The 24,069-nt window shown below is 62.5% G+C and overlaps 1 protein-coding gene across 2 annotated transcripts in view; it reads right to left on the reverse strand.

The window, feature by feature from the left end:
* Positions 1-3,643: 3,643 nt before the first annotated feature.
* The window catches only part of LOC111150865 (coenzyme Q8A), a 36,117-nt gene continuing 15,691 nt past the window's right edge, over positions 3,644-24,069 (reverse strand). The window contains exons 2-15 of one of the 2 annotated variants that reach the window (XM_022508507.1): positions 22,694-22,879; positions 21,804-22,208; positions 21,471-21,537; positions 11,316-11,390; positions 8,514-8,636; positions 7,273-7,358; positions 6,965-7,105; positions 6,455-6,536; positions 6,249-6,342; positions 5,916-6,057; positions 5,598-5,705; positions 5,432-5,497; positions 5,106-5,192; positions 3,644-4,456 (exon numbers count right to left, since the gene is read on the reverse strand). In XM_022508507.1, the coding sequence (XP_022364215.1) occupies positions 4,166-4,456; positions 5,106-5,192; positions 5,432-5,497; positions 5,598-5,705; positions 5,916-6,057; positions 6,249-6,342; positions 6,455-6,536; positions 6,965-7,105; positions 7,273-7,358; positions 8,514-8,636; positions 11,316-11,390; positions 21,471-21,537; positions 21,804-22,208; positions 22,694-22,870 (1,944 nt within the window). In that variant the 5' untranslated portion in view covers positions 22,871-22,879 and the 3' untranslated portion in view covers positions 3,644-4,165. The remainder of the gene's footprint in view (positions 4,457-5,105; positions 5,193-5,431; positions 5,498-5,597; positions 5,706-5,915; positions 6,058-6,248; positions 6,343-6,454; positions 6,537-6,964; positions 7,106-7,272; positions 7,359-8,513; positions 8,637-11,315; positions 11,391-21,470; positions 21,538-21,803; positions 22,209-22,693; positions 22,880-24,069) is intronic. The other variant, XM_022508508.1, reaches the window with a different exon arrangement.

Below are 24,069 nucleotides of genomic sequence, written 5' to 3' on the forward strand. Positions count from 1 at the left end.
AAATTTCTCAGAACTAGCAGTGAGCGCGCTCTCAGCTTCGGTGAGCGTGAACCGTGTCCCCCTGTGGCGCCTGCTTCTCAGCCCCCGAGGCCCGGCGCGGGGAGAGAGGACCCGCGGGGCCGCCTGTGCACGCGGACGACTGCCCATCCTCTCTCCAGCTTTCCGCTTTAGGGACAGGCGTGTCGTGTGAGATGGGGTTGGGTCGCCAAGGATCAGACCTTGAACTTGGTTCCCCCCCCCAGGACCCCGTAGCCCTGCGAACTTGGCACTTAACTGAGGCGAGGGAAGCCCGCCACCAAGGGCCTGTGGCCAGCTGCCTCCTGACCTCCTGACCCTCCCTGGCCCCTCGCCAGGGAGTCACAGGACTCCGCGCTAAGCCATTCGTTGAAGCTTCGACAACTACGTGTGGGTTTGTGTTGCCTGTAGGTGCTTATTTTCCAGAGGATGCTTTTAGGATCCAAGCGTCCCCCTGCCTGAGGTGCAGAGAACACTGCAGTGAGTCACAGCAGAAAGGAGAGAGCCCCCAAAGGCGGTGATGACCCAGGGACCTGCCCCCTGGCACTTTCCGGTAGGTCCCTAGTAGGCACGAGTCGTCGTAGAGCAGCCCCGGATAGGACCCATCCTGATGGCAGGAGTTTGGAGGAGAAACAGTGCCACGGGGAGCAGCTCGGGGCGGGGGGGTGGGGGCTTTTCCTGCGATAATGACCCTTCTGGGCTTACCCCCTCTCAGGTACGAAGCAGTTACCAGCAGAAGCTTCTGAGAAGAATGGTCTGCAAAAGGCAGGGAGTGGGCGCAGGGAAACAGGAAAGCTGCTCATGGTTCAGAGGGGTCAGGAGCCAAGATCAGGGAGGAGGTACTGCTGCCCCGAGCCCTGCTCTCTCCTCCTGCGGGACCTTTTAAACTCGCACCGGGCGGCAGGCGCACGTTTCACCGTAGGAAGGACAGACCGGTGAGACGCTTCTCGGATAGTCCGCGTGTGTTGGTACTTGGTGCTATCTGTGTGCAGCCAATTTGTCTACCCTTGAATTCTAACGAAGTCGTGTGTGCTCTGGGTATATAAAAATTATATATATACATACATTTCTTTTTGCCAAAAACAAAAGCCTTCCTCCTCGTCAAGTGCTCGCTAAAGTAAATTTCCCTCTCGGGGCTCTCGGGCCATGCACACACCCCTGCGGCAGCGACGCGCGCCCGGTCCCCGGAGCACGGTGGGAAGGGTCGGGCCGGAGCTGGAAGGGCCCGCCTGTCCGGTTTCCCACGCGGTTCTCATACCCAGGCTTCTGGGAAGAATCCGAAGTCCCTGTTAGGTTTACAGCAACAATCTGTCGTTCCTGGCTGGCTCTCGGCCTCCCTCTGCCTTCCGTATGGGCAGAGTCCTGTCATTTTGCTACTCAGTGGCCATGTCGACTTCTGTGAAAGTCCGGCTGCACTTCTGTGCACTCTCGGGGCCCCTCCAGAAGAGCCCGGGAGGGCGCGGCGGGCATCGCCGACGCCCGGCACGGCAGGGCCATCTGTCTGTCCGTGGCGGCAGTCACTCACGCTGCGGCCTCCCGGCTGGGCAGACAGGGAAGCAGTCGGGCCCCCGCGCCCCGGCCCGGCCCCCGGGTGAGTAGGTAAGCTGCGTGACCCGCTGCGCCCGGTAGACCTCTTCCCTTGTTCCGACTTGATCACGAGTCCAGATTCTCCGCAGAGTCCTTCTGGATCAGAGGGCCGGCTTCCGTTGGAGCCTTCGGCCCCTTAGCGCTGGCCAGCGGGCCGGCCCTTCCCCCTTTCCCAGGAACGAGTGCCACACACGAGGAGCCACGTCACTTATGGGGGTGACTGACGAGAACAAACCTGGAAACTTCATGAAACAAATTTACCTGCTTTTTTATTTGATAGTGTAGTATCATTTATTTTATAAATTTTTTAGGGTTTTTCCCTCATTGTAATATTATTGTACAGTTTTGCATGGCCTAGGTGTAATCATTTTTTTTTTGTTTAGAATATAATGCTGACGAATCTGTGTATGGAAGGGAAACATACTGCTCTGGCCCATTTCCTTTTGTTCGGTTTTATGCCCTCGATGTCTTAGGGAGGTTTATAAGCGATTCTCTGCTACCAGACAATGGTGTGGATTCTTTTGCACAGAAATATTTAAGGTGGGATGGTCAAATGGTCAAAAATGTAACAAGACTCCTCGCCAATATTTTATGTTGGTATCACTTAATATTAACCAGAATTTGATGTATTGCAATAAAACAGGGAGCTGTTAGACCTGACGGTCTGGTCTTGTCTTTCCCTGATGGAAAGGTCTGAGCCGTGGAGGAAAGGTGACTGACTCTTCTCGTCTTCCTAGATCCTGCTTCCTGCCAGGCCCCTCCTCACCCAGGGCCCGCCTTAGCCTGCGGAAGGACGCGGGAGTAGTTTCCCCGGGGACTTTCCTAGTTCCACCCCGTAGCTCAGGTAAGGGCGGCATTCCGTTCTCGTCCGGCCAGCATTTCCAGAACGCGCATCAGGCCGTGAGTGAGGCCTGGCCTGCTCCGTGTGCGCCAGCCCCGCGGGGGACCCTCTGCACAGCCAGACACCCCCCACCCCCCACCCGCCAGTTGTCGCATGTGCCTGCTCAGACCAGGTGGCAGGCTGGTTTGCTGTCTGCTGTTTGCGGGTACGTTAGTGTCTCTACTCTTGTCCCTGACTTGGTCAGAACGGCCCGTCTGGGGAAGCCGGCCAGCCCGCACCAGAGGCAACGTGAAGCCGGCTGCGCCTGGTTACCCTGAGGGCCCCTCCCTGGTTCCGAATCACACGCGATGACCTTCCTGACCTTTCTTGGCGGGTCACTGCTCTGTCAGAGCGCCCTGCGGGAGAGACAGTAGCGCGGCAGGTGAGCGTGAGCTTAGCCAGCTTTCCGTTAAAGGCCAGTGAAAGCTTCCGCTTTGCGGGCTTTGTGGCCACTCTCGTGGCCCCACGTGGCCTTAGCATGGGAACAAACGAGCGCAGCTGTGTCCCCAGATGATGACTTGTACACGTAGGCAGAGGGCCCGACCGTGGACCAGTTTGCTGACTCTTGGGGAGCAGAGAGGGAGCTCGGGCCGTGTGGCTGCCCTCCTCGTTCCAGGTCGAGTCCAGGATCCCGACCTTCAGCAGCCACATTGCTCCTGTACCCTGCCAGCCCCCGAATGTCCCAGAAGGCAGAATATATATAAAAAATGAACAAAAACGGCCTTCCAAAGGGCCGTGACTGCTCTGACAAGGGTTCAGAACAGGTGGCATCAGGCGCCAGGCCCCCAGCTGCTGTCACCGAGACCAGTCAGACCTCCCATCCTGTCCTGGAGCGGCCTCCCCGCGTCCTTCACCCCCTGGTGCACCTGTCGGGGTCCCGCGGCAGGGCTCCCCGATGCCCACGCTAGTTTGCTGCGGGGAGGCATCCCCCAGCCGCAGCCTCTCGCCCTGGGAAGCAAGCCAGGCAGTTGGCTCTTCCGTACATGGGGTGGGGTGCAGGGGGCATGCGCCGCCACCCCCTCCCGGAAAGGAATTTGGGCTGAGTGTCCAGATGCATCTGGAGGTGGCCTGGAGTGTGACATGACCTCGGGCTGGTCACCCATCAGCTCGGCGCCCACTAAGTGTACAGAAATTCACACCACAATGCTAAGAGGGTGCGTTTTTGTCTTTTTTTTAATATTGAAACAAATCAGACAATTACAAGAATTGTACAAAAATTAACAGCCTGTGGTGACCCCTCGGGTCTAACCAGGTGACCCCTGGGCCTGGAGGGGGAAAGCGGGGCCTCCACACACTGACGTCTAGCACGGACTGCTCCTGACCCCTTCCACAGGTCCAGAAACTTCCACTTGTCCAGAGGGCACAGCCCAGCCCAAGAGCAGGCGGGGCCTCACGCAGGGAAGCAGTGCGCGGCGGCACCGCTCGGAGACAGGCTGGAGCAGAGAGCACAGAACACAATCTCCTAGAATCACACAAGCCTCATCCTCTACGTACGTCCAGTAAAATCCAACAATCTCCGTATTTCTGGGGGCAGGGATCCCCCGGCAGGCCCGCCCCTCCCCCCGCTAGCGTTCACAGGACGGAAACCGCCCGCCGACAAGGGAGGAACCTGCCGTCGGGTCTCTGCTTCGCGCAGAGGCTGCGCACACGGGGCAGCCTGCCCGGGGAGCCGGGGCGCGGGGCTCAAGCGGAGGGCCGCGCCGCCTGCCGCTGGTAGTTGCTGTAGGCCTCCTCGAACATGGCCTTGCAGGGGAAGCGGGCCTTCAGCTTGGAGCAGATGAGGAAGGAGCCCCCCATCTTCCTGTGCAGGGAGTAGGTCTCCTCGGGGGGCGGGACGAGCCGGTGCTTCAGCATGATGGGGATCAGGTTGTGGATCTTCTCGGTGGTGCTCTGCGTGCCGAAGTCGAAGGGCTCCTCCGAGGCGAAGGCCTCCCCCAGGATGAGGATGGCGTCCAGGTGGGCGTCCTCCATGGCCTGAAGCGGGGTGCAGGGGGTGGGTGGGCCCGTGGCCGGCCCAGAGCTCTCCCAGCAGGCGGCGTTGAAGGGGCGAGGCTCGGGGGCATCTCAGTATTAAACTGACGTGACAGGCCCCGTGGCTGGGCCAGGGGAGCCCGCTGTGCGCTTGGGGGGCGGGGGGCGGATGGGCGGGGCCCGGGCCCAACCTGGGGGCCGAAGCCGGACCGCCTGGAGGCCTGGCTGTGGCCCGTGCACCCCTCTTGGGGGGAGAAGGGGAAAGGGCTGCTCTCGGGGAATTCCGGTGCCAGTTCAGGGCACGGGAACACAGACTGGCACCACCCATTTAAAGCGCTGAAGACCCGGCTCCAGCCCCTGCCGGGCCACCCTGACCTCGGAAGGGGGGCCGGGCTATGCCATCCGCCCACGCTCACCCGGCCCCAGCTCCAGATGTACTGGCCTGCGAGAGGGGTGCCGGCCTCCTGACCCTCCCCGAGGCTCCACTCACACCCTCACCCCGCCACGCCCAGGACCTCGATGGAGGAGGGGTCAAGGGAGGCCTGAGGAGAGGCCTCGAGGGTACCAGTCAAGGTCTGGGGACAAGCAGCCCACTGCCCACCCTCCCCACACACGGGGGCCTGCGGAGCCCAAGAGGCCGTGGGGAGCTGACCTTGACCTCGTAGCCAGTGAGGAACTTCATCTCGATGGACTTCTTCAGCACTGCCTCCCTGTCCCTGTCAGCAGCCGCCCTGATGATCTGGACAGACACCCGGGAGGGACCGTGAGCAGCAGGGGAGAAGGTGCTCCCGGGGCGGCCAGGGAGCCCAGCGGCCTACCCCCCCAACCCTTGTCCCCTTTGCTCCTTCCAAGCCCCCGGCCTGTGAACCCAACAGGCCTCCTCTTCACCCAGAGTCACTGGGGGTGGGGGGACAGCAGCCCCGTCATTCCCCACTCCTAGCGTCCCCAGGCCGACCCCAGGCCCCAGCACCGGCCAACCTGAATGTAGAGGTCGGTGAAGGATCGGTCATATTCCCGAGTCGCCCCGAAGTCCAGAAGAGCCACCTGGGAAGGGGCGACACCTCAGAGGTTTAGCCTGGGGGAGAAGGGGGCCAAGACCCCCGATCGCAGAGACCCCTCTCCCATGCAGTTCCCGTGGGCTCACCTTGTGCAACTGAGGGTCATAGAAGAAGTTGGACCAGTTGGGGTCCGTCTGCATGAAGTGGAACTCGAACAGCTCCCTCAGGCACAGGACCAGGATGTTGTGGCAGATCTGGCAGGGCAGCCCCGGTCATGGCAGTGCCAGGCCCAGTCTGGGGCCTGGGGAGCCCCTCTCGTCCCCCCCACTCCTCGGGTCGCCCCACCCACTGCCCGCACAGGGACTCCTGACTCCAGGTGTTCCCCGGCAGGGGGAACACAACAGCCCTCTCTGTCCCTTCATCCCACAAGGGCACTCGGGGCCCAAGACCCCGGTCGCACACACCTCGTTCCGGATCTCCTGGCTCAGCCCCTCCGCCTGGTCCAGGGGGAAGCCGGACACCAGCTCTGTGGTCAGCACATGGGGGCTGCACAGCTCATCCACGATCTCGGGCACGTAGAAGAAGGGGTGGTCCTTCAGCAGCTCCCTGGTGGGCAGTTGGGGGGGTCACACCCTGGCACCAGAGCCTCCCCCCCCATCCCGGGGATGACACTGGGCCATGATCACCGCCACCCACCCTTCAGAGCCACAGGGGCCTTCACCACCCTCCCCAGGGGCCTACTACCTCGAGCAGCCCCTGTGTTCTCCCCTGTGGGAGCCACTAGCCATGAGCCACACCTGAACTTCCGGGCGCAGGCGGCCTCCCGCTGGTAGTCACACTCCAGGGCCAGCTCCCGCCTCAGCACGTCAATCAGGTGCTCGGGGAACAGGCCTGCGCCGGGAAGGAGGATGTCAGCGGGGGCTGACGGCTCCCCAGGGTCGCTCCCATGGGTCCCCAGAGCCCATCCTGCATGCCTGCCCTTGACCCGCAGCCAGTCTCGAACCTTCGGGAAGCATGTTGCTCATGTTCAGCACAGCCATGAGGTTGTTGACGTCACTATTGATGCTCTGGGCCACGCCGGGGTACTGTGGGAGGAGCAGAGGGGTCTCGGGCAGGCGGGGCCGGGCCATGCAGGGGAGCCCTGCTCTCCCAGCCCAGTACCCCCAGACCCCATACTCGGGCAAGTGACAGATATGACGCTACGATGCTACCAGAACCCCCCCCAGGTCCCCTCATGACTTCTTTCTCCATGTCTGTCCCCCACAGCAGCCAGAGCCCCCCCAGCAGATGCTTGCTTGTCCCCTGGCCCCGCCCACACTAAGCTCGCAGGGAGGCCATTCTACCCGCGCCGCTCAGCAGGTCCTTCCCGGGGCCGGTGCTGAGCAGACCCGGGCATTGCCCTGAAGACGGGGGTGCGTGCAGGGGTGCAGGGTACAGAGGCCCCAACACTGCAGGGCCTTAGCCCGGCCCTCTGCAGCTCCCCCGAGCGTGGAGGCTCACACCAGCTGCCTACCTGGATCTTCATGGCCACCTCGCGGCCACCCTTCATGCGAGCCAGGTGCACCTGCCCGATGGAGGCAGCCGCGAAGGGCCTCTCCTCGAAGTACTCCAGCTTGTCCCGCCAGCCGGGGCCCAGGTCATTGTTAAGCGTTTTCTGGCGAGAGGGGTCAGGGAGGGGCCATGAGTACAGCCCGCGTGCGGGACACCCCAAAAAGCACCCCCAGGCTGCACCCTCCTACAGACTGCCGCAGCTGCCCCCCAAGGCAGGGGGGAGGGGCAGAGGACCCAGAGACCCACCCCCCCCAGGCCCCGTCCGCACACCGTCATCTGCTTCAGTGGCATGAAGTCCGCGCTCTGCCTCACCCGCTCGAAGATCTTGGCCAGGTGGGGGTTGATGAAAGCATCATCTAGAAGGTACCAGAAATTAGAGAGGGCTAACCCCTCAGAGAGCAGGCGCAGGGGTCAGGAGCAGAGCAGCCCCCTCCATGGCCCCCGGGGCCATGGATAGAGGCTCCAGGGAGGACACAGGCCCATGGGCTGGGCTGCGCACACTCCGGACGCACCACAGCCAACAACGGAGGGCACAGAGGGCATCTGCGCACCCCAAGGGCCCCAGCATGGGGCAGCAGGGGCTGTGGCTCACTGACTCACCCAGGGACCTGAGAAAGTGGATTTCTTAGAAATAACAGGCAAAGCTTTTTAGGGTTACAGGAGGAGCAAATTTCAGAAATAAAGCAGAGTAAGATCCCAGACACACCCAGAACCTGGCCACCTAGAGAGAACCGTTGCTCTTCCCTTCGGACCCTATGCCCAATGTGCTGCTTTGGAGCCGTGGTGGCTCCGCCCGAGGCCGCCCCGGTCAGCTTTCCTCCCACAGTGGTGGCCCACAGTGGGAGTGTGGCTGCGGAGGCAGTGGCAGTGTTCCGAAATGATTTGCCACAAACTGTGGGCAGGAGTGCCACGTCCTGCACACAAGTCCCGCGAGCCGATGCCTTGGCCCCCTGCTGCCCGCTCTGCGCTGCTCCCGTGTGTTGGGCCCAGAGGCGGCTTCCCGGCAGCCGGGCGTGCATCTCTGACCCTGGCCGTGGGAGGAGTCACCACGTGGGGGTCGTGGGCTCAGACACACCCTGCCTGCCCTGGGGATTAACGCCATCCCATGCCCTCCCGGGAGCCCCGCTGCACACCCGCAAGGGGACTTGTCTTCAAACCCCCTTCCCTGCAGGAGCCAGGCCTCTGGGGCACCCCCACCGCGGCCCCCGGCCCTTCTGCTCAGCCACCTGTCCCGGCCTTCCCTGCTGAGGCCCACGCTCCCCACGTCCCCAGCATCCTGCCACGACAGGCCTGCACCCACGCAAGCAGCAGGGGGCGCGGACAGCAGCCTGCGGGAGGCCGGGACCACCTCTAGGTGCCGAACGCCCCCAGGGAAGCAAGAGCAACCACCACGGACGCCCACTTTAAGGTCTTTGAACATCCCGGCTGGTCAACAGCCAGGAGAGGAGCGAGAGGGGCCGGTGGCGGGGGGCACACCCGCCCCTCCCGAGTGGCCCCCGCCATGCACTCACCCTGGATGCTGAGCATCTGGCCCAGCTTGAGCGCCGCCCCGCGCACCTTGCACAGCGTGCGCACGATCCGCTCCGCGTTCGCCTCCGACAGGAAGGGGCTGGAATCCAGCACGGCCTTCTTCCCTGCGGGCAGGAGCCGGGTCAGCGCCGCCTGCTGTCCCCTCCCGGGGCATCCGCAGGCCTCACCCGGTCCACCCCAGGCCGTGCGGCGAGAGGAGGACGGGGCCGGGGCTGGGAAGCCACGCGCGCCTGTGCGGCAACGGCAGCTTGTCTCCTTGCTCAGCCCGGGAAGCCAGGGAGCTTGGGTGCACCCAGCGCCGTCCCCAGGCTCCAGCCCCGTAAAAACGGGGACGATACAGAACTTCGGGGGGGGGGGGGGCTCTCAAGTGCAGCATGAAGGAACAGGAGCCCTGACGCAGGCTCCAGCCTCCTGAGCACCCCCGAAACCAGCAATGCAACACTCCGGGGTGTCATGCAACCCACCCACCCGGGGCTGTTCAAGGCCCTCCAGGGCCACGCGGGTCTCCCAGGCCTGACCAGCAGCCGCCTGACGTATGCAGGGCCTTGCACGCACACACATTTACACACGTGGAGCCCCTTCCTCGGGATCTGTCCCCGGGGCCTGATGGGAGCACCACGGAAGGCCATGGTCAGTGGCACATAGGGAACGGGCACTAGGAGGGAAGGACCTGGAGGGACGCATGTGAGGTCCCCGTCACTGTCCTTCCCCCTCACGTACAGGACAAAGGTTATCTGTATCCCCGAGATCACAAGGCAAGCTAGCTGCGGGAGGGGGCCGTTGGCCAGGGACAGAGCACAGGGTCAAGGACAGCACTCGGCCAGCTGCTGTCTGCCTTCCCCCTCGGCCCGCGGAGGCGCACGAGGTGCAGTAACCTCAGGGGTGCAGATGACCTTTGTCCACTACGACCAGGGGTGGTGGCCTGCGGGGTGAGGACACAGGGGGGCTGCTACCCTGTGGCCACAGGATGTCAGGGCCCATTCTGGCATCCATCCACTCACCTCAACCCCAGCACGGCCCAGCCCCAAAACTGAGTCGGCCCTGGTCAGAAGGCCTCCCCGCCAGCTCCTCCAGCCCTGGGACACCTGCTGCTTTCCCTGCACTCTGTCCTGTGAGCCTGGTTAGATCTGTGCCCATGGCTGTCCCCCACGGTGCCTCGCACTGTCCTCAGCCCACATCATCACAGGCCTGGCCCAGTGCTCGGAGCGCGGGAGCCACGACCTCCAGGAAGGAACAGATCGGGTGGCCAATGTGCTCCCGCCCTCCACCCCGGGCGCTGCATCCAGCCCGGCCTGTGACAGATTGGGGAGGTGGGTGAGGGGGGCAACATGGGCACTAAATGGGAACTAAGCCCCAGGGACACTCCGTTTGCGAACAAGAAGCTCCCAAGAGCACCCGTGGATCTTCTGCCCTCCCCACCCCAAGGGCAGTTGCACGAGGCCGGATCTGCCCCAGAAGCTGGGCCAAGAAGGGGCCCCACATCACCCCCTTGCCCTGAGTCAGAGCTGAGGGAAGGGGGGGACCCCTCTGTGTGCACTGCCACCCCCCAGCCCCTGGGCCCCTGTGGAAAGGTGGGGAAGAGGAGGGGAGGGGAAGAGGCCCGGGAGGAGGCAGAGCTGTGCTCCCCGCACACACAGCCTTGGGCCACCTGCAGCGCTCCTGAGTTGTGGGGACGCAGCACCCCTCAGCCGTTCCAGGCAGCCCCTCCCCACGGCCCGGAGGTAGGTGCTCCCACCTGGGCATGGCCGGTTCTGAGAACCGCCTGGTAGAGCTGAGCCATGGTGGGCGGCCCCCACTCAGGAGAGGCTCTGCTGGCGCCGCCTGAGCTGGGCTGGTCAGTGTCCTCCAGGCCACGGGTTCGAGCCCACTTGGAGCTGGAACGCAGCCTGGGGGGTGCCAAGGCCCCCTGACCCTGGCTCTCAGGCCATGGTCCCTAGGCCCCTGGACCCCCAGGCAGGGTCACCACTTCCCTGACGAAGGTCACCAGCTGTAACCTTGGAGCCAGTGCTGCCTCTTTTCCGCTTGGCTGAGGTGCCCGGAGAGCAGCCAGTTTCCGGGGGTTGGAGGCGCAGAGAACATGGGCTTTTTGTTCCAGAGAAAGCCAGGCTTCGTTTCCCAAAGTGTCTCAAAGCTGACACTAAAAATACCCTCACTAAACCCTCTCTGTCCTCCAGCCCCTCCTGTTCCAAGGACACTTGATGCGCCCTGGGCACCCCATTCTCGGGCCTGTGGGGACAGCCCAGTGCCTTCTCTCCACAAGGCCCCTCGTCCCCACCGGAGGGTCTTGCAGCCGAAGAGGGGCCGTCCAGGTGTGAGGCAGGCCCCCCTCAGGGTCCCTAGCCTGGACTCCGGGGGTCACCATGCAAGAGCACGGTGGGGTGTCCCCCACATGGCCTGAGAGCCAGTCTGCCGAACCTTCTCCGCGGAGTCCTGCCCCAGCCTTGCCACCCAGGCTGGGGGGACTGACGGTTGTGACCTCACAGGTTGGGAGGCAGGGGACAGAGGTGTGGTGCTCACCTCAGAGACAGAGGGCTTGGGGTGAGGGGGGCAGCTGCGGGTCTCAGAGGCGGGGGCGCCGAGGGCCCTGAGGGGCGGGTCCAGCAGCACAGACAACCCCCCGCCCCCCACAGAGCAAGGCGGCCGCAGGGCCAAAGCCAGTCCGCAGTGGGCAGGTGTGCCGGCCGCCGGAGGAACCGGGGGGCGGGGGGTGGCTCCTGGAGGCCCGCACTCCAGGAACACGGGGGTCGGGGGCCGACGGGCCCACCTCCGAGGGCCCAGCTCACCTGAAGGGTCGTCGGGGCGAAGGCTCTTCTTGGCTACCTCAGCCAGTGCCCCAAAGCCCAGGCCCACGGCCAGACCTGCAAGGAAGAGAAGGGGCGCTGGGTGCTGGCGCAGGGTCTGCCCGCCGCCCCTCCATCTGCGAGGCCCTGAGCGGCAGCCCCATATGGTCACTGGCCGCAGCTCCCCAGAGACCCTCGCCGACATTCTGAGAAGGGAGAGAGGAGGGACGTGCGCGGTTTCCGAGGCGTGGCACCTCCGTGCGAGAACCTCCTCCAGCCCCTGCTCGCAGGGCGGCAAAGGCAACGCGGTTTCCCAGCACAAACCAAACACGGAGCGGCAACGGTCCGCGGGCCGAGGACACCCTGACCCCACAGGCAACCCCCAGAAAGCAGCCAACCGCTTCGGCATGGAGGGCTCCACCGCTAGAATCGCCCTGACCCCACCGTCGCTAAAGGAAAGGCGTCAGTGTGGCGAGAAAGCAGTCGCTGGTGGGAGTCAGAACATTCTGCCAAGGCAAAGGCCAGCATCCCGGGTCCAAGCCGTGGAGACCCACCGGCAGGGCCCGGCTGGTGGACAGTGGTCTGAGGACAATGGGGGCAGCAGACAACGTCTCATCTAAAAAGTGTTTCGCAATCTTCAGAATCAAAGTTCGTCCACACCCCTCTTGTCCCAAGGTGGGGAGTGCCGACCCCAGCTGGCGGGGAGAGCCACGGAACCCAGCAGGTGCCACGGAGGCCACACAGAAAGCCTAGGACCTACAGCTGCCTCTACTTGAGGCGCGGTTCTCGCTGGCCGGGGGCGCTGTTAGCAGAGAGTGGAGGACACGTGCGTGAGCGCACCGGCCACATCAGAAGGGACCGCAGGGACCCCTGGCGGATTCGGAAGACCCGAGGCCCTGAGCCCGTGGCAAGGGGGGGGGCGCAGCAGCCCCCACGCCGCGGCGTGAGCTCCCCCAGGGCCCGCTGCTCAACAGGTGAGGAAACCAGCAAGTGCTTCTCTGTCTTCCCAGCTCTGCACAATCATTACTTGTTACTGTTTTGAAAAATATTACTGAATTTATTGAAAATTTTATTTTGCAAAAAATAAGAGCCAACAAACAACAGAACAATAATTTTTAAAACCCAAAGATAACCCAACCTTACAACGTTCCCCTGCAAATCATCTTAGCCGCCCTCAGGCAAGGGTGCGGCTCAACAGCAGGAAGGGGCTCTGGCCCCCTGGGTCGTGGGGAGGACTCAGTCCAGCAAGAGCTCCTGGTGAGGCCAGGCCGCGCTCCAGCTTCCTACGACCGTCACTGCTCCGGTTCAACAGGGCGACAACAGGGCTGCCTAGAGAACATGCAAGGCCAGCCGCGTGCAGCAGGGTACATTTTCTAGAGCCACGGTAAAATTAAAAAAAAAAAAAAGCATGCGAAGTCAATGTGCATCATGTATTTTATTTAACGCGATACAACTGAAATACTACCAAGTCCCCTCGTGTGTAAAAATTACCCGAGCTACTTCACAGCTCTGTTTTGGTTTTGTACTGAGTCTTCCGAATCTAGCGTGTACTGCCCGCTCCGAGCGCCGCCGGCTTGGGACCCGCACGCTCCAAGCACCCACATGCCGCCCAGCGCAGGGTGAGCCGAGCTCCAGCAGCCACAGGAAGAAGCCAGGCACCCAGAAAGGCCATCTGGGTGCCGGGGCTATTTCCACTCGGACCAGCTTCCAAGGGCCCTGGGCCGGGAGCAGCCCTGCCATTAAACATTAACTCCGCGGGGCCACGCACCCCACCCAGCGAGGTGTTTGCCTTTGCAAAGTGAGTGATAACAAGAAGGGTTAACCTTCGAACGAGTGACCTCCACCAAGGTCTCTGCATCTAGATTCTTCACCTGCATCAAGTCCAAAGACAAGCCTAGGGTTCACCGGCCAGGCCACGCAAGCAGAGGCGCCTCCCCCAGCTCCCCTGCCCACTGTCCCCGTCAGACGTTCTGTCACACCCTTCCCCGGCCATTTCTAGGTCACCCGGCAGGGCCAGAGCTCTCCAAGGACAAGGACCTGTCAAGTTAGATCACAAAAAGAACATTCCACAAAGATGGCGTTAGGCTCCTTCGTGGCCTGCGCGCTCCCAGGCAGCTGGAGGTGCCCACTGACAGGCCCCCCCCACTGCGGCCAGCCTAGCCACCCTGACCGTGGCCTCAGGAGCTCCTGCTCCAGTGAACCAAGAATAACCCGCCCTCCCCCACCGGGCAAGCTTCCAGCCATTCTCAGAGCCTCGCTGAGAGGGAAGCACGAGCCCAACCAGGCTCTTCCTTCTCCCAGAACCAGGCGGTGCCGGAGGCCTCCGCTGCACCCGCTGAGGCCTGGTGAGGACGCCCAGAGCCCCACCTGCTCACTCCACGTGCAGCCCGTGCCCTTGGGCCCCACTCAGTGCCCCCAGCGCTCAGGGCGGCACCACCCGCCTGGCCCACACCGCGGGGCAGCAAGGCCTGCTAGATGACCGGCAGCCCGCGGAGCCGGCCCTGCAGCCCGGGGGCGGCTGTCACCAGCCTGGCCTTCGTCCTGGCCGGCGCGGAGGGGCCACCCCTGCCAGGAAGGCTGCTGGCCTTTCTCTCACCAACAGAGCTTTTGCAGCCCAGAAACGCCGGGGAAGCAGCAGGCTTCTCCCCAGAGACAGGGGGGCCCCGGGCCAGCTTCCCAGGCCCGCAGCCCCAGCTCCCCCTCCCTGCAGTCCCCCGGAGGTCATCGGAGCTAAACGAGGCCACCCTGGAGCAGACTCTGGCTTTGGCCCAGACGTCAGCAGAGGCTGAGAAAAGGAGAAACCAAACACCCTCCGACAAACAGCACCGCTGGGAAGGAGGCTTGGCGCAAGGTGCCCGAGGGGGAAGGAGCAGCGCTACCTGCCAGAAGCCCCAGGCTGTTTACAGAGCAAGGATCACGGGGGTTTCTGCGGCACCGCCCCGGGCCAGGTTTCCGCGGACAACAGACTGTGTGCCAGGCCCCCCTGGGCCTGCGCTGTCGTAGCGCCTTCTAAGTCAGAGGGCACACAGGCGTGGGGAGGTAAGGACGCCGGCTTTGCAGCAAGCTGTCCCTGAGTCCTGGCCCGGGGGGACAGCGCGGGCTAGGAGCAGGGCCAGGAGGAAGGAGGGCTGTGTAGTCCCCTGGACAGCGTGCCCCCAGGCGGTCAGGAGTCGCCCCCCCACCCATGCCCAGCCAGGGATGCCCGCCGCAGGCTCGGACTCAGCTCAGGTCCCTGCGCGGTCACAAGCAAGCACATGGCCCTGGGGAAGCGGCCATCACCGTATCCGCCCTCACCTCCCTCAGAGCTCCTCAGGGGCGAGGCGGACTCCTGTGCCCCCTGTAGACCAGCTCTTGGAGAAGCAGAAACCGTGCGCCCCCAGGAATGCGGGCGGCAAGCGGGTGTCCCCGTGGGCCACCCCACGAGCAGTCAGCCCTGCACGTGGCCTGCCAGACCCGGGACCTCCGATGGCCGCGGCCTCGATGACGATCGAGCCCAAGGGATCCAGCTGTGTGAGCAGAGGCCTGACTTCAGACAAGCAACCCAGGGGCATGAAGCCAGAGGGCCAGGCGCACGGCTCTGCCACACAAGACCCGAAGTCTCCCCTCCCCGTCTGGTCCCAGCCCCAGGTCTCATGGCAGCACCCCGAGGGACGGCTCCGCTCGGCTCCTGGGCCTGCCTGCGCCCACGGCGAGTCGGTCACCAAACTCGCCACTCAACTTCCTGTCACTGGTCTTGGGAGCACATGCGTTGCATTTCTGCGTTACTAAAACATGAGAATAGCTGAGGGAATCTGATTTGTTTTAAATGTTCTTGGCAAAATTAAAACCAAAAAACCAAGTACACCCAGTCACCCTGTGCTTGTTTGCTTACCGCGGGGCCGGGGCCGTGAGAGCCCGGGGTGGCGGCACAACGACCCCAGGGCACGGGCTGCTGCTGAGCCACCCCACAGCCACCGCCGCAAACCTCCACCCCCGCACCCCTGTTTTCCAACAGAGAGGACACTCTTCTGTGGCCGCATCTCTTTCTTGATATGTTTGTTCCTTTTTTACTAAGACGTTACTCAGTTTTCACATCTGGAGGCCCGTGACTAGCAGCAGAAACATACGTGGACACCTGGCGGCACATCATAACCGGACAGAGGGTGACATGCGCCCCTCCCCCTTCCTCAAGTTGATGTTTTGTTGTTTTTTTTTTTAAATGGGCTCCACACCCAACACGGGACTCAAACCCACAACCCTGAGATCACGTCAACGCTCCTGTGACTGAGCCAGCCAGACACCCCTCGTGAACTGTTTCTTTAAGGCAAAGCATTTTTCTGGGAATAGGGATCCCTTAACCTTTCACCTTCTAAAATTACAAGGGTTCCCAAGGGTCCCTTCACTCTACTTGTCACCCCTGGCCCAGTCTTATCACATCTGTTCCCTAGATCTGATTTCGCAAGCCCGTTCCACACATCGCCCTCCTTCTTCCTGCTCCTGCGCGTCCCGTCCCCCCCCCCACCCCGGCCTGGTGCCCTCAGCAGTCCCTCACTCCTGCCTCGCTGGCGGAGGCCTGGTCACCACAACCATGGAGGAACCACGCCTGGCTCCTTCTGAGAGCAGCCCCTCTGCAGGGGGCCTGACCCACTAAGGTCTCCTGTCACCCTCCTGTCCTCCCTCAGGTTCCAGACACACAGGAGACGGGAAGACGACTGCTCTGAATCACGAAGTGGAAAAGGGACAGAAGATACGAGAACATGGGAGACACGGACATGCAACACATCTAACAAACGTCGGGGAGAAAACATGGTAGAAGCAGCACTGGAAGAAGAAATGACCAGAACTTCCCAACGCCCATGAAGGACATTAAGCCACAGGTCAAAATAGCCTCACCAAAGCCAACGCAAGACCCCTGACTTCCCCGGGCCACGGGCTCAGCCGCCGACCCTGGGCTCTGTGTCGAGCCAGCTGCTGGCAGGTGGCAGTGTCAAGGCACTGGAGGAGCCCTGCAAGTGGTCCGGCACGCACACGGGCTTGTCTTCCTGTCCACGGGCCCCCTGAGGAAGTCTCTGTGTACCAGGCCGGCCACCCATGGCGGGCTTCCAGAGCCTGAGAGCAGGCCTTTGAAGGTCTGCTAAAGGCCTGGAACCAATCTGGGTCACTGGCCCCGGTGGGCTCTTCTGTCCTAGGAGAGCGCAGACCCAAGGGAGCCAGGTGCTACACCCAAAGAGGACGAGGCCACCAGGCCAAGCAGCACAAGCGGCCACCCCGGCCCCAAAAGTGCCCCTCCCTCCAGAGCAGCGGTCACACGGGGGCCTGATGTCCACGGAAGCAGGCCCCCAGCTTGCTGGGAAGGCAGCCTGCTCTCCTCCCCAGCCCTGCACAGCTCCCAGGGGCCCCGAACCAAGCTACAGTGGGTGGGGGTTAGCCTCCCGTGATTGGGACACCGTGCAGGGCAGGCAGCGGTCGGCAGAGCAGAGAAGGCAGGACTAGGGTGGGCAGGGGGCGGCTGACTCAGCCACACAGTCAGGATCCACAGCATCACCCCCCCTTCCCTCTTGGCAGGGGGCCGGGGGAGGCAGGAGGCAAATGAACTCCAGCCACACACCGGGGAGAAAATCCCCCCTGCTGGGTGCCATCAGCGCCTCCGGGTCTTGCAAGTGGCCCAGACAGGGCGGCGGCCTCCCGTTCAGAGGCGGAGACGTGACTGTGATCTCCCCAATGGCCACAGTGTACAGATGAAGCGGGAGACCAGATGGACGGGCCCGACCCACGAGCCACTACACCGTGTGGGAGGGAGTCTCCCGAGGGTGCAGCAGGGGTTTTCCTTCCCTCCTGCCCACCGACCACCGTCCTGAGCCACAGGCAGCTGCAGCAGATCATCGGGGGGACAGCTGCAGGCCTCCCCGCGCCGTCTGCTCCCTTGGATAACTGCACCCTGGGCTCCACTCCCGCCAGGCCAACGGCTCCAGCTGGGCACAAGCAACGGATCCCGTGCGTGTTAACCCTTTTCCCCATAATATAAATATTCTGGCCCTGCGGTGTCGTGTACTGTAATCATTAAGGCTCTCCGTCCGGCAGTGTTCTCGGGGCCTGAGCGCGCTCAGTGGGCAGCAACTACTTGCTCCAGCACCAGGGAGCACGACTACTGGGAGGGCAGAGCCCACGCAACCACCTTGTTCGGGCCAGTAAGGATACGAGGGCCGAAAAGCCGGCCCCTGAAAGCCCACCACCCGCCCTGCTCCATGGGAGGCGAGGTGTGATCTCCTCCTGCCCGAAGACAGGACTGGTCTGAACCAAAAGAGCCGGTGCAGGGAGGCGAGGTGAGGGTGCACTTGGGGATGGGGCGGAGGGGAAGCCAGGACTGGCTGAGGGTCATCTCTGTAAGAGAGGATTCCTGTTCCAGACGTGTGATCCCAGGACCCGGGACTCCCTTCTACCCGATCCATCCGTCGGGGCATTGGGCTGGGCCAACAGCGCACAGCGCATGCCTGTGCGGGTTCTGAGAACGAGTGCGCGAGGACAGGTCTCAGAACAATACCTCTGGGCCCACCTCGCGCTGCCCAGGAACGGGGGTCTGAGGCAGAGGCAACATGTCTTAACCTTTGTAAATTCTGGGCTTTTCTCGTTGGCTTATAGAAGACCATAAGCCACGGCTTCTCTGCCAGGGTCCCGCCCTCCTGTGGCAAGGAGGAGTGTCGTGGGGCCTAAAGGAGAAAAGCAGGTTCTGTTCATGTGCTGGGAGAGCCCCACAGACCTACCTCACTGCGCTGGCAGGGAGCAAATCCAACAGAGCCCCGTGGGTGACACGCATCTGATCCTGGGTTGTCTCCCCCCAGTCACTACGCGCTCCAATGATCGTACGTGCCGGGGCTTTGCAGGACTTCACAAATATGTTTTGGTCGTCTCCATATTCTTTTGGGGTTTTATGGTTTATAAACTCTTTTGTATTGAGAAAAAGAGCCAGAGCATCTTTGACAAAAAGTTCTACACCAGAAGGCTCTGGACCACAGCTTGGTGACCCCTCTCACAGTGGTGGGGGTCCTGAACCCTCCTTTCTCTTGGGGTCCCCTCTTCTATTTTGGGCCAGATCTTCTGTCCCAAACACTTGACTCCCACCCCATCTCCTCTTCTCCCAAAAAAGCCCCCTCTTCCCAGCAACACACACACATTTAAGTCCTGAAGAAGCTAAGAACACTCCAGCCTCTGTGCCTAGTCTCTGGTGTCAGGACCATTCCCTGCTGGGATTCGTACTAACACACCCACACCCATTATGGGATGCATCAAACCTACTTAAATCTTTAATCTTAGGGGAGAGAGAAGCAGAAGCAACGGTGGGTGGGGAGGGGCCTTCCATGTAGAAGGTAGGGCTGGGGGACCAGACGGAAGATGAACGTACAACCACGTCACTCAGGAATTTCCATGCAGGTGCAAGAAACTTCTGTCAAAGTGGCCACAAGACTGTTTAGCGGGAGAAGGACGAAGGCAGCTCCATGCTAAGCACTAGAAACCACAGCTTTGTGTGCAATCCTGAATTTAGGGGGCAGGGGCCGGGGGGGTGCAGCAAGGAGAGCGTGTAGCTCTCTGCTCTTTCCCGATTCCCTCCTTTCGGGAGCGGCAGAACACTAAGCCCCCGTGGGCTTGAGTGACTGACTCCTCCTCCGGCAGTGTTTCCTGGGTGGCTGACTCTGCTGGGCTGGGTACTTCCTTTCCCACTTGCTAGTGTTTCTAACACACACGCTGACCCTTCTCCCTTCTCTCTTTACCCTGAGAAAGTAAATGAACATGTAAAAACTTATTGGTTCTCGGAATCCCTATTTTATAAAAGGGAAAACCTAAGCAGGGCCCAAGGTCATAAGGAAGCAAGGCTGGATACCTGATACTGTGACGACCTAAAGCCCAGTTCTGACCCCTTCTTTCATATCACTCCTTAACAAGACCTAATTCCACAGTTCGCCCTGCTCACATCTCAGCCATGACACCCCCCGAACCGAGGTGCACCCAGGACTCCCACCCCATCCACGTCCACCAGCTGGATACCTGCCGCTGACCTTCTCAAGGTCAAGCCTGCCTCCCAGGGGATCTACAGTGATCCCTTTCCTTCATGCCCCTCCTGCAAAAAATCCCTACACCTGTTGGTCCACATCACACCCCACAAGGGGAAGAAAGGTCAGAAGTGTTTTCTAGAAGAACAAAGCAGGAGTGTTACCTCACTCTGTTTAGACAACAACCCACCAGTAAACCACAAACTTCGCAATACAGTGAACCACAGGTATAAAGCAGGATGTCTGTAGCTCTGGAGAAAAAATGGTTTTTTGCAACACAAACAGTTCTAAAATCTATGATATTAATTCTGATCTTCTATTCAGTTTTACTCTGTTTTTTAAATGCCAGTCCTGACCCACTAAACTGATTTCACACGGGTGGAAGGGTCGTAACACACAGCGCGACTACCTTGGGGTGTAGCGGAAAGACCAGAACACCCCCAAGGCCAGAACGCCACGTTCTCCCCAGACCCGGATGCTCCCTGCCATCACCCTCCCCCCTCGAAGCCCGACAGGAGGGGCCAAGTGCTGAGCAAACCCCTAGTGTGCGCACGCTGAGGACGGCTCCAGGCCCCAGGCAGCTGCGAGCACGGGCTCCAGAGGCTTCTGATGGCACAGGACACCTGCTCACTCTGACCCCATCCCAGGTGGGGTTTGGCCCCGGGGAGCCCTGCCCCGGGGCTTACTGAGGCTGCCTGTCGGCCGCACACACCTTCCCCCAGAACCCCTCCCGCTGCGCTCCTGGCTTCTGCCCCCTCACCGGAACGCACTGCATTCCATCAAATTCAGTTTGCCACCACGAACTCCTTCTGACCACTTTTCCCAAAGAGACCCTCCACTAGCCTCACCCACAAAGAGCCCCCATGAGAGGATCCACCCCACTCCAAACCCGTCGGTGGAGCAAAGCCTATGTGCCGAGCCCCGTCCGGAGTGGCGGGAAGAGGGCTGGAGAGAAAGACCACAGAGCGAGAAGGGACAGCTCCGGCCTCAGACTTACTGGGGAGAAAAGCGGGCCTCCACGCCACACTCCGGTAACCAGTGCTGCCCACCCAGCAGCCCCTGTGGGAAGCAGGGACGTGCCCAGGCTCCTGTGGGGTAAGGATCCCCGGAGGCCGCCAGGTTCTCAAACCCGTCTCAGGAGCAGCCACCATGCTGCGTGAGGAACTGGCTGAATGCAAGTCCGCGTGAGGAAATAAAGCCACGGCTCTGTCCTAAAGTGCAGATGGCACTTTGGGCTGGACTCTCAGCAGCTAAGCAGCAGCACATGCAGATTTTGGAACAGCAACGGAACGAAAGCTTCGAGAAAGTTCCATCCAATGAGTGGGCTCTGCACATCGGGAAGACCAGCAGCCGTCACTGTGTCAGCCCGCACGCGGGTCCAGCTCCGAGGGCCAGGCTCCCGGGGGCACAGAGCCAACCCCGAATGAGGAGCAGGATGGCGTCTCGGGGAGAAGCGGCTGCAGAGCACGTGCGTGACGGCAGTACATGGGCAGGACACTCAGAAGCCCACCCGAGCAAAGCGCCAGACGAGCAGGTCACGGTGCAGACACACACAGCGACCTGCATCTTGCTCGCGAGTGGAAAGGACAACGTGAGGTCACTGCAGCAGGTACGGGGGCTGCACTCCAAAATCATCTTGCGACTCAGCACAGGTGTACTGGACACAACAGGACTCAAAGCTCCAAAGAAAAGGAGAGCCCCCAACCGCACAGACTTCCCGACAGAACTCAAGGCCACAGCCCCTGGTTCGCCGTCCACTGACACCTGCCAGCTTGTGCGGGTCGAGAGCCGACGATCCCTGCGAGGCCGGTCAGGGGCAAAAACCCCCCTGGGAGCTCGACGGCTCCGTGAGGAAGGCTGACTTGCCCAGCCCTGTCCCGGCAGCGGGGCTCAGTGACAGGAGGGAAAGGCTGCTGCCGCAGACACGGTCCCCCAGGGGTGACAGAGGCAGAGTGGGATACAGTCACTGGACCATCCCCCAGGGAGAAGGGTCAGGAGCAGCTGAGTCAGGCACCAATGGCCTCCCCAGGACCCCTTGGGTCCCCACCCTCTCCCACCTCCATGCAGGCCCCGTGGTGGCCGAGCGGATGGCCCAGGGCAGGCGAGGCGGCATGGGTGCACACGGCCACCTTACCTCCGAAATTGGCCAGCCGCCCAATCCGTGTAACCGGCACCTTCCGCTCCCGAGAGTGCTCGCTGAGCTAGAGGGGGCAAGGAAAGAGACCGCACGGAATCGGCGAGCGGGACGGGACGAGCCGGCAGGGTCCGCGCAGCCCCCCACTGCTCCGCTCCACCCCCAAAGTCGGCCGCTCCACCTGGCGGCATACTCCACCAAGAGAGGACCTCTGTGTCCCCGAGAACTCCAGACCACGGCATCCGAGAACGTCCCCAAAGGAAGGACTGACACCAGCGCCACCGGGAGCAGCGGCCACCCCAGTCCCACTCCACCTGGCCCTCCGGGACGCACCATCTGCTTGTGCGGCTTGCTCTCGGGGCGAGCCTTGGCCTGCCGGGCCTTCTCAATGTCCTCCGTGGTGAGGCCCCCCACGGGGGGCTGGTCCTGGTGGAAGAACCTTCGCGGAAGGCCTGTGGCAGCAAGCGCGTGTCTGGGGTCTCCAAAGAGCCTCCCAGTGACCATGCCCAGAGGGGAGGCAGCCTGGCCCGGGAGCACGGCTTCCCTAAAGGGTCCACTGGCCACGTAGGCTGGAGCTGGGCCCTCACTGCCAGTGTGATCCCAGGGTGGGGGCGGTGACCGGTGAGGAGAGGAGGCCGCAGAGAAATCTGTGGGGGCCCCCGCAGTCTGAGGCCCAGCGAACTCTGCTTCTGGGTCGTTGAAGCTCTCAGCATAAGGCTCCTGGCGCTGATCCTGACCCTGTGGGGAGGGAAGCCAGCATGAGAGAAGCACCTGTGCCCACCCCACGCCCTACATGGGACGGCCCATGTTCCACCGGGTAAGCAGCCCTCAGCCAGATCTGTAGGGGAGCTCCTGCTCCTTCCCAGCCTGAAGCCAGGAGACCCAGGTTCTGCCCTGCTCCTGACAAGCCCCGCTCCCTGGTCCTGCAGATGTGAAGTGTCCTTCAGACAGACGTGTCCTTCAGACAGCCACTGAGCACCCGGTGGGTGCCTCGCCAGGCCCGGGGGAGGACTGCCACACTCGGGCAGCAAGTTCTTCATCTGTAAAGGGAGCTGGGGTCCGGGCCACCAGTTCCCGGGGAGCTGTCCCAGCTCCGTGAGGCACCCGGAAGGACAGCAGGTCTCCCGAGCCGACGCCCCTGCTGTGTCCTGGTTCACCATCCTGGCCTCGCCAAGAGCTCCAGGCCAGCCCCTCCTGCCACCCACTCCTGCCAGCCTCCTTACCCGCACCTGCCCCAGAACCAAGCCAGTCTGCTCCGCAGCCGTGGACTGCAGGGCCCTGGTTGCCACGAGGAGCTCCCCGACGAAGCCCAGGTGTTGCAGGTGGGTCTCCACGGCCGCCTGGGTCAGCTTGGCAAGGCCTTTGACCAGCATGATGGTGTCCCCCAGCATGGCGGCCATCCTGGAGGGCTGCAAGACAGTGGGCCGGTCAGGGTGTGCCCCACACTCAGAGCAACTCCACCCCAAGGTCTGGGCAGAGGTATCAGCAGGTCTGGTCCTGCCACTGGACCCCTCTGGTGCAGGCTGATGGACAGAGAGGACAGTGGGGGATGGGGGCAGGGCTCTGGGTCGTAGGAGACACCAAGGCACGGAGAGGTGAAGTGAGTTACCCGACGTCTCCCAGCGACCAAGTGGCAGAAGAGGGACATGAAGCCAGGTGCCCTGATTCAGCCCAGTGCTCTTTCCCCTGGAGCCGAACTAGGTCGGGAAGGGAGCGTCCACCCTGAAGCACCTCCCTCTAGGGCCCAGGGCGCCCTGACCCCAACCCCTCTGGGCTGCCCGTCCTGACCCGGCTGCCCCTGCTCTGCCCGGCGGGCCTCTGACAGACACCCACAGGTCCAGGGACATGCAGAGCCCCCTCCCCACCCTCAAGCTCCACGAATGGTCCAGCTGTGGGGTCTGCAAACTGCAGTCCAGCACCTCTGTCTGGGAAATCCAAAGCAGCATGAAACCGAGAGCAGCAGGACGCGGGAGGGCCAGGAAAGCACTGGAGCGCACTGCGGGCGGGGCCCTCTCCGGATCCTTGTTTCCCCCGCGTGCACCCATACTTTTCCCTCTACTCCGCTGCAGTGCAAAACGCGTCCCTTCATGTCGGCCAGGGCCAAAGAGCCAGAAAGCCACCGTACCCAGGGCTGCCTCCCAGGGGAGCATGTGCGGTCGTCCCCCAAGTATTTCCTACAGCCTACGCGGGGTTGTGTGCGGGGGGCGGGGGGGGAGATAGGGTCCCGGTGACATGCTGGGGCTGAAGAAAACCCACAGAAAGGAAAGGAGCAGCAGGGGACCCCAGAGAAGCAGATGGGGAGCACTCTGGCCAGGGCAGGGAGGAGCTGGGACCTGCTACGAGGAGGGGTGAGGCTGTGGGGGAGCCCAGGAAGGGCCGGGTACACCCTGGACAAGGGGCCTGGACCAGCAGGAAGGAGGCCGAGGGCACAGAGACGCTGCAGACTCCGAATTCTCCTCACATGAGGGAAGGGAAGCTCCGATTCTGAGAACCTCATAGCTCCAGCGGCCTCCGAACACAGCTGACTGCCTCTAGCCCGCCTGTCACAGCGGAGCAGCTGGGGTCAGCCCAGGGGTCCTGCAGGGACCCTGAGCTTGGG

The sequence above is a fragment of the Enhydra lutris genome, unplaced genomic scaffold (genome assembly GCF_002288905.1).
Source record: "Enhydra lutris kenyoni isolate GAN:26980312 unplaced genomic scaffold, ASM228890v2 scaffoldscaffold24, whole genome shotgun sequence".
NCBI classification, from domain to species: Eukaryota; Metazoa; Chordata; class Mammalia; order Carnivora; family Mustelidae; genus Enhydra; species Enhydra lutris.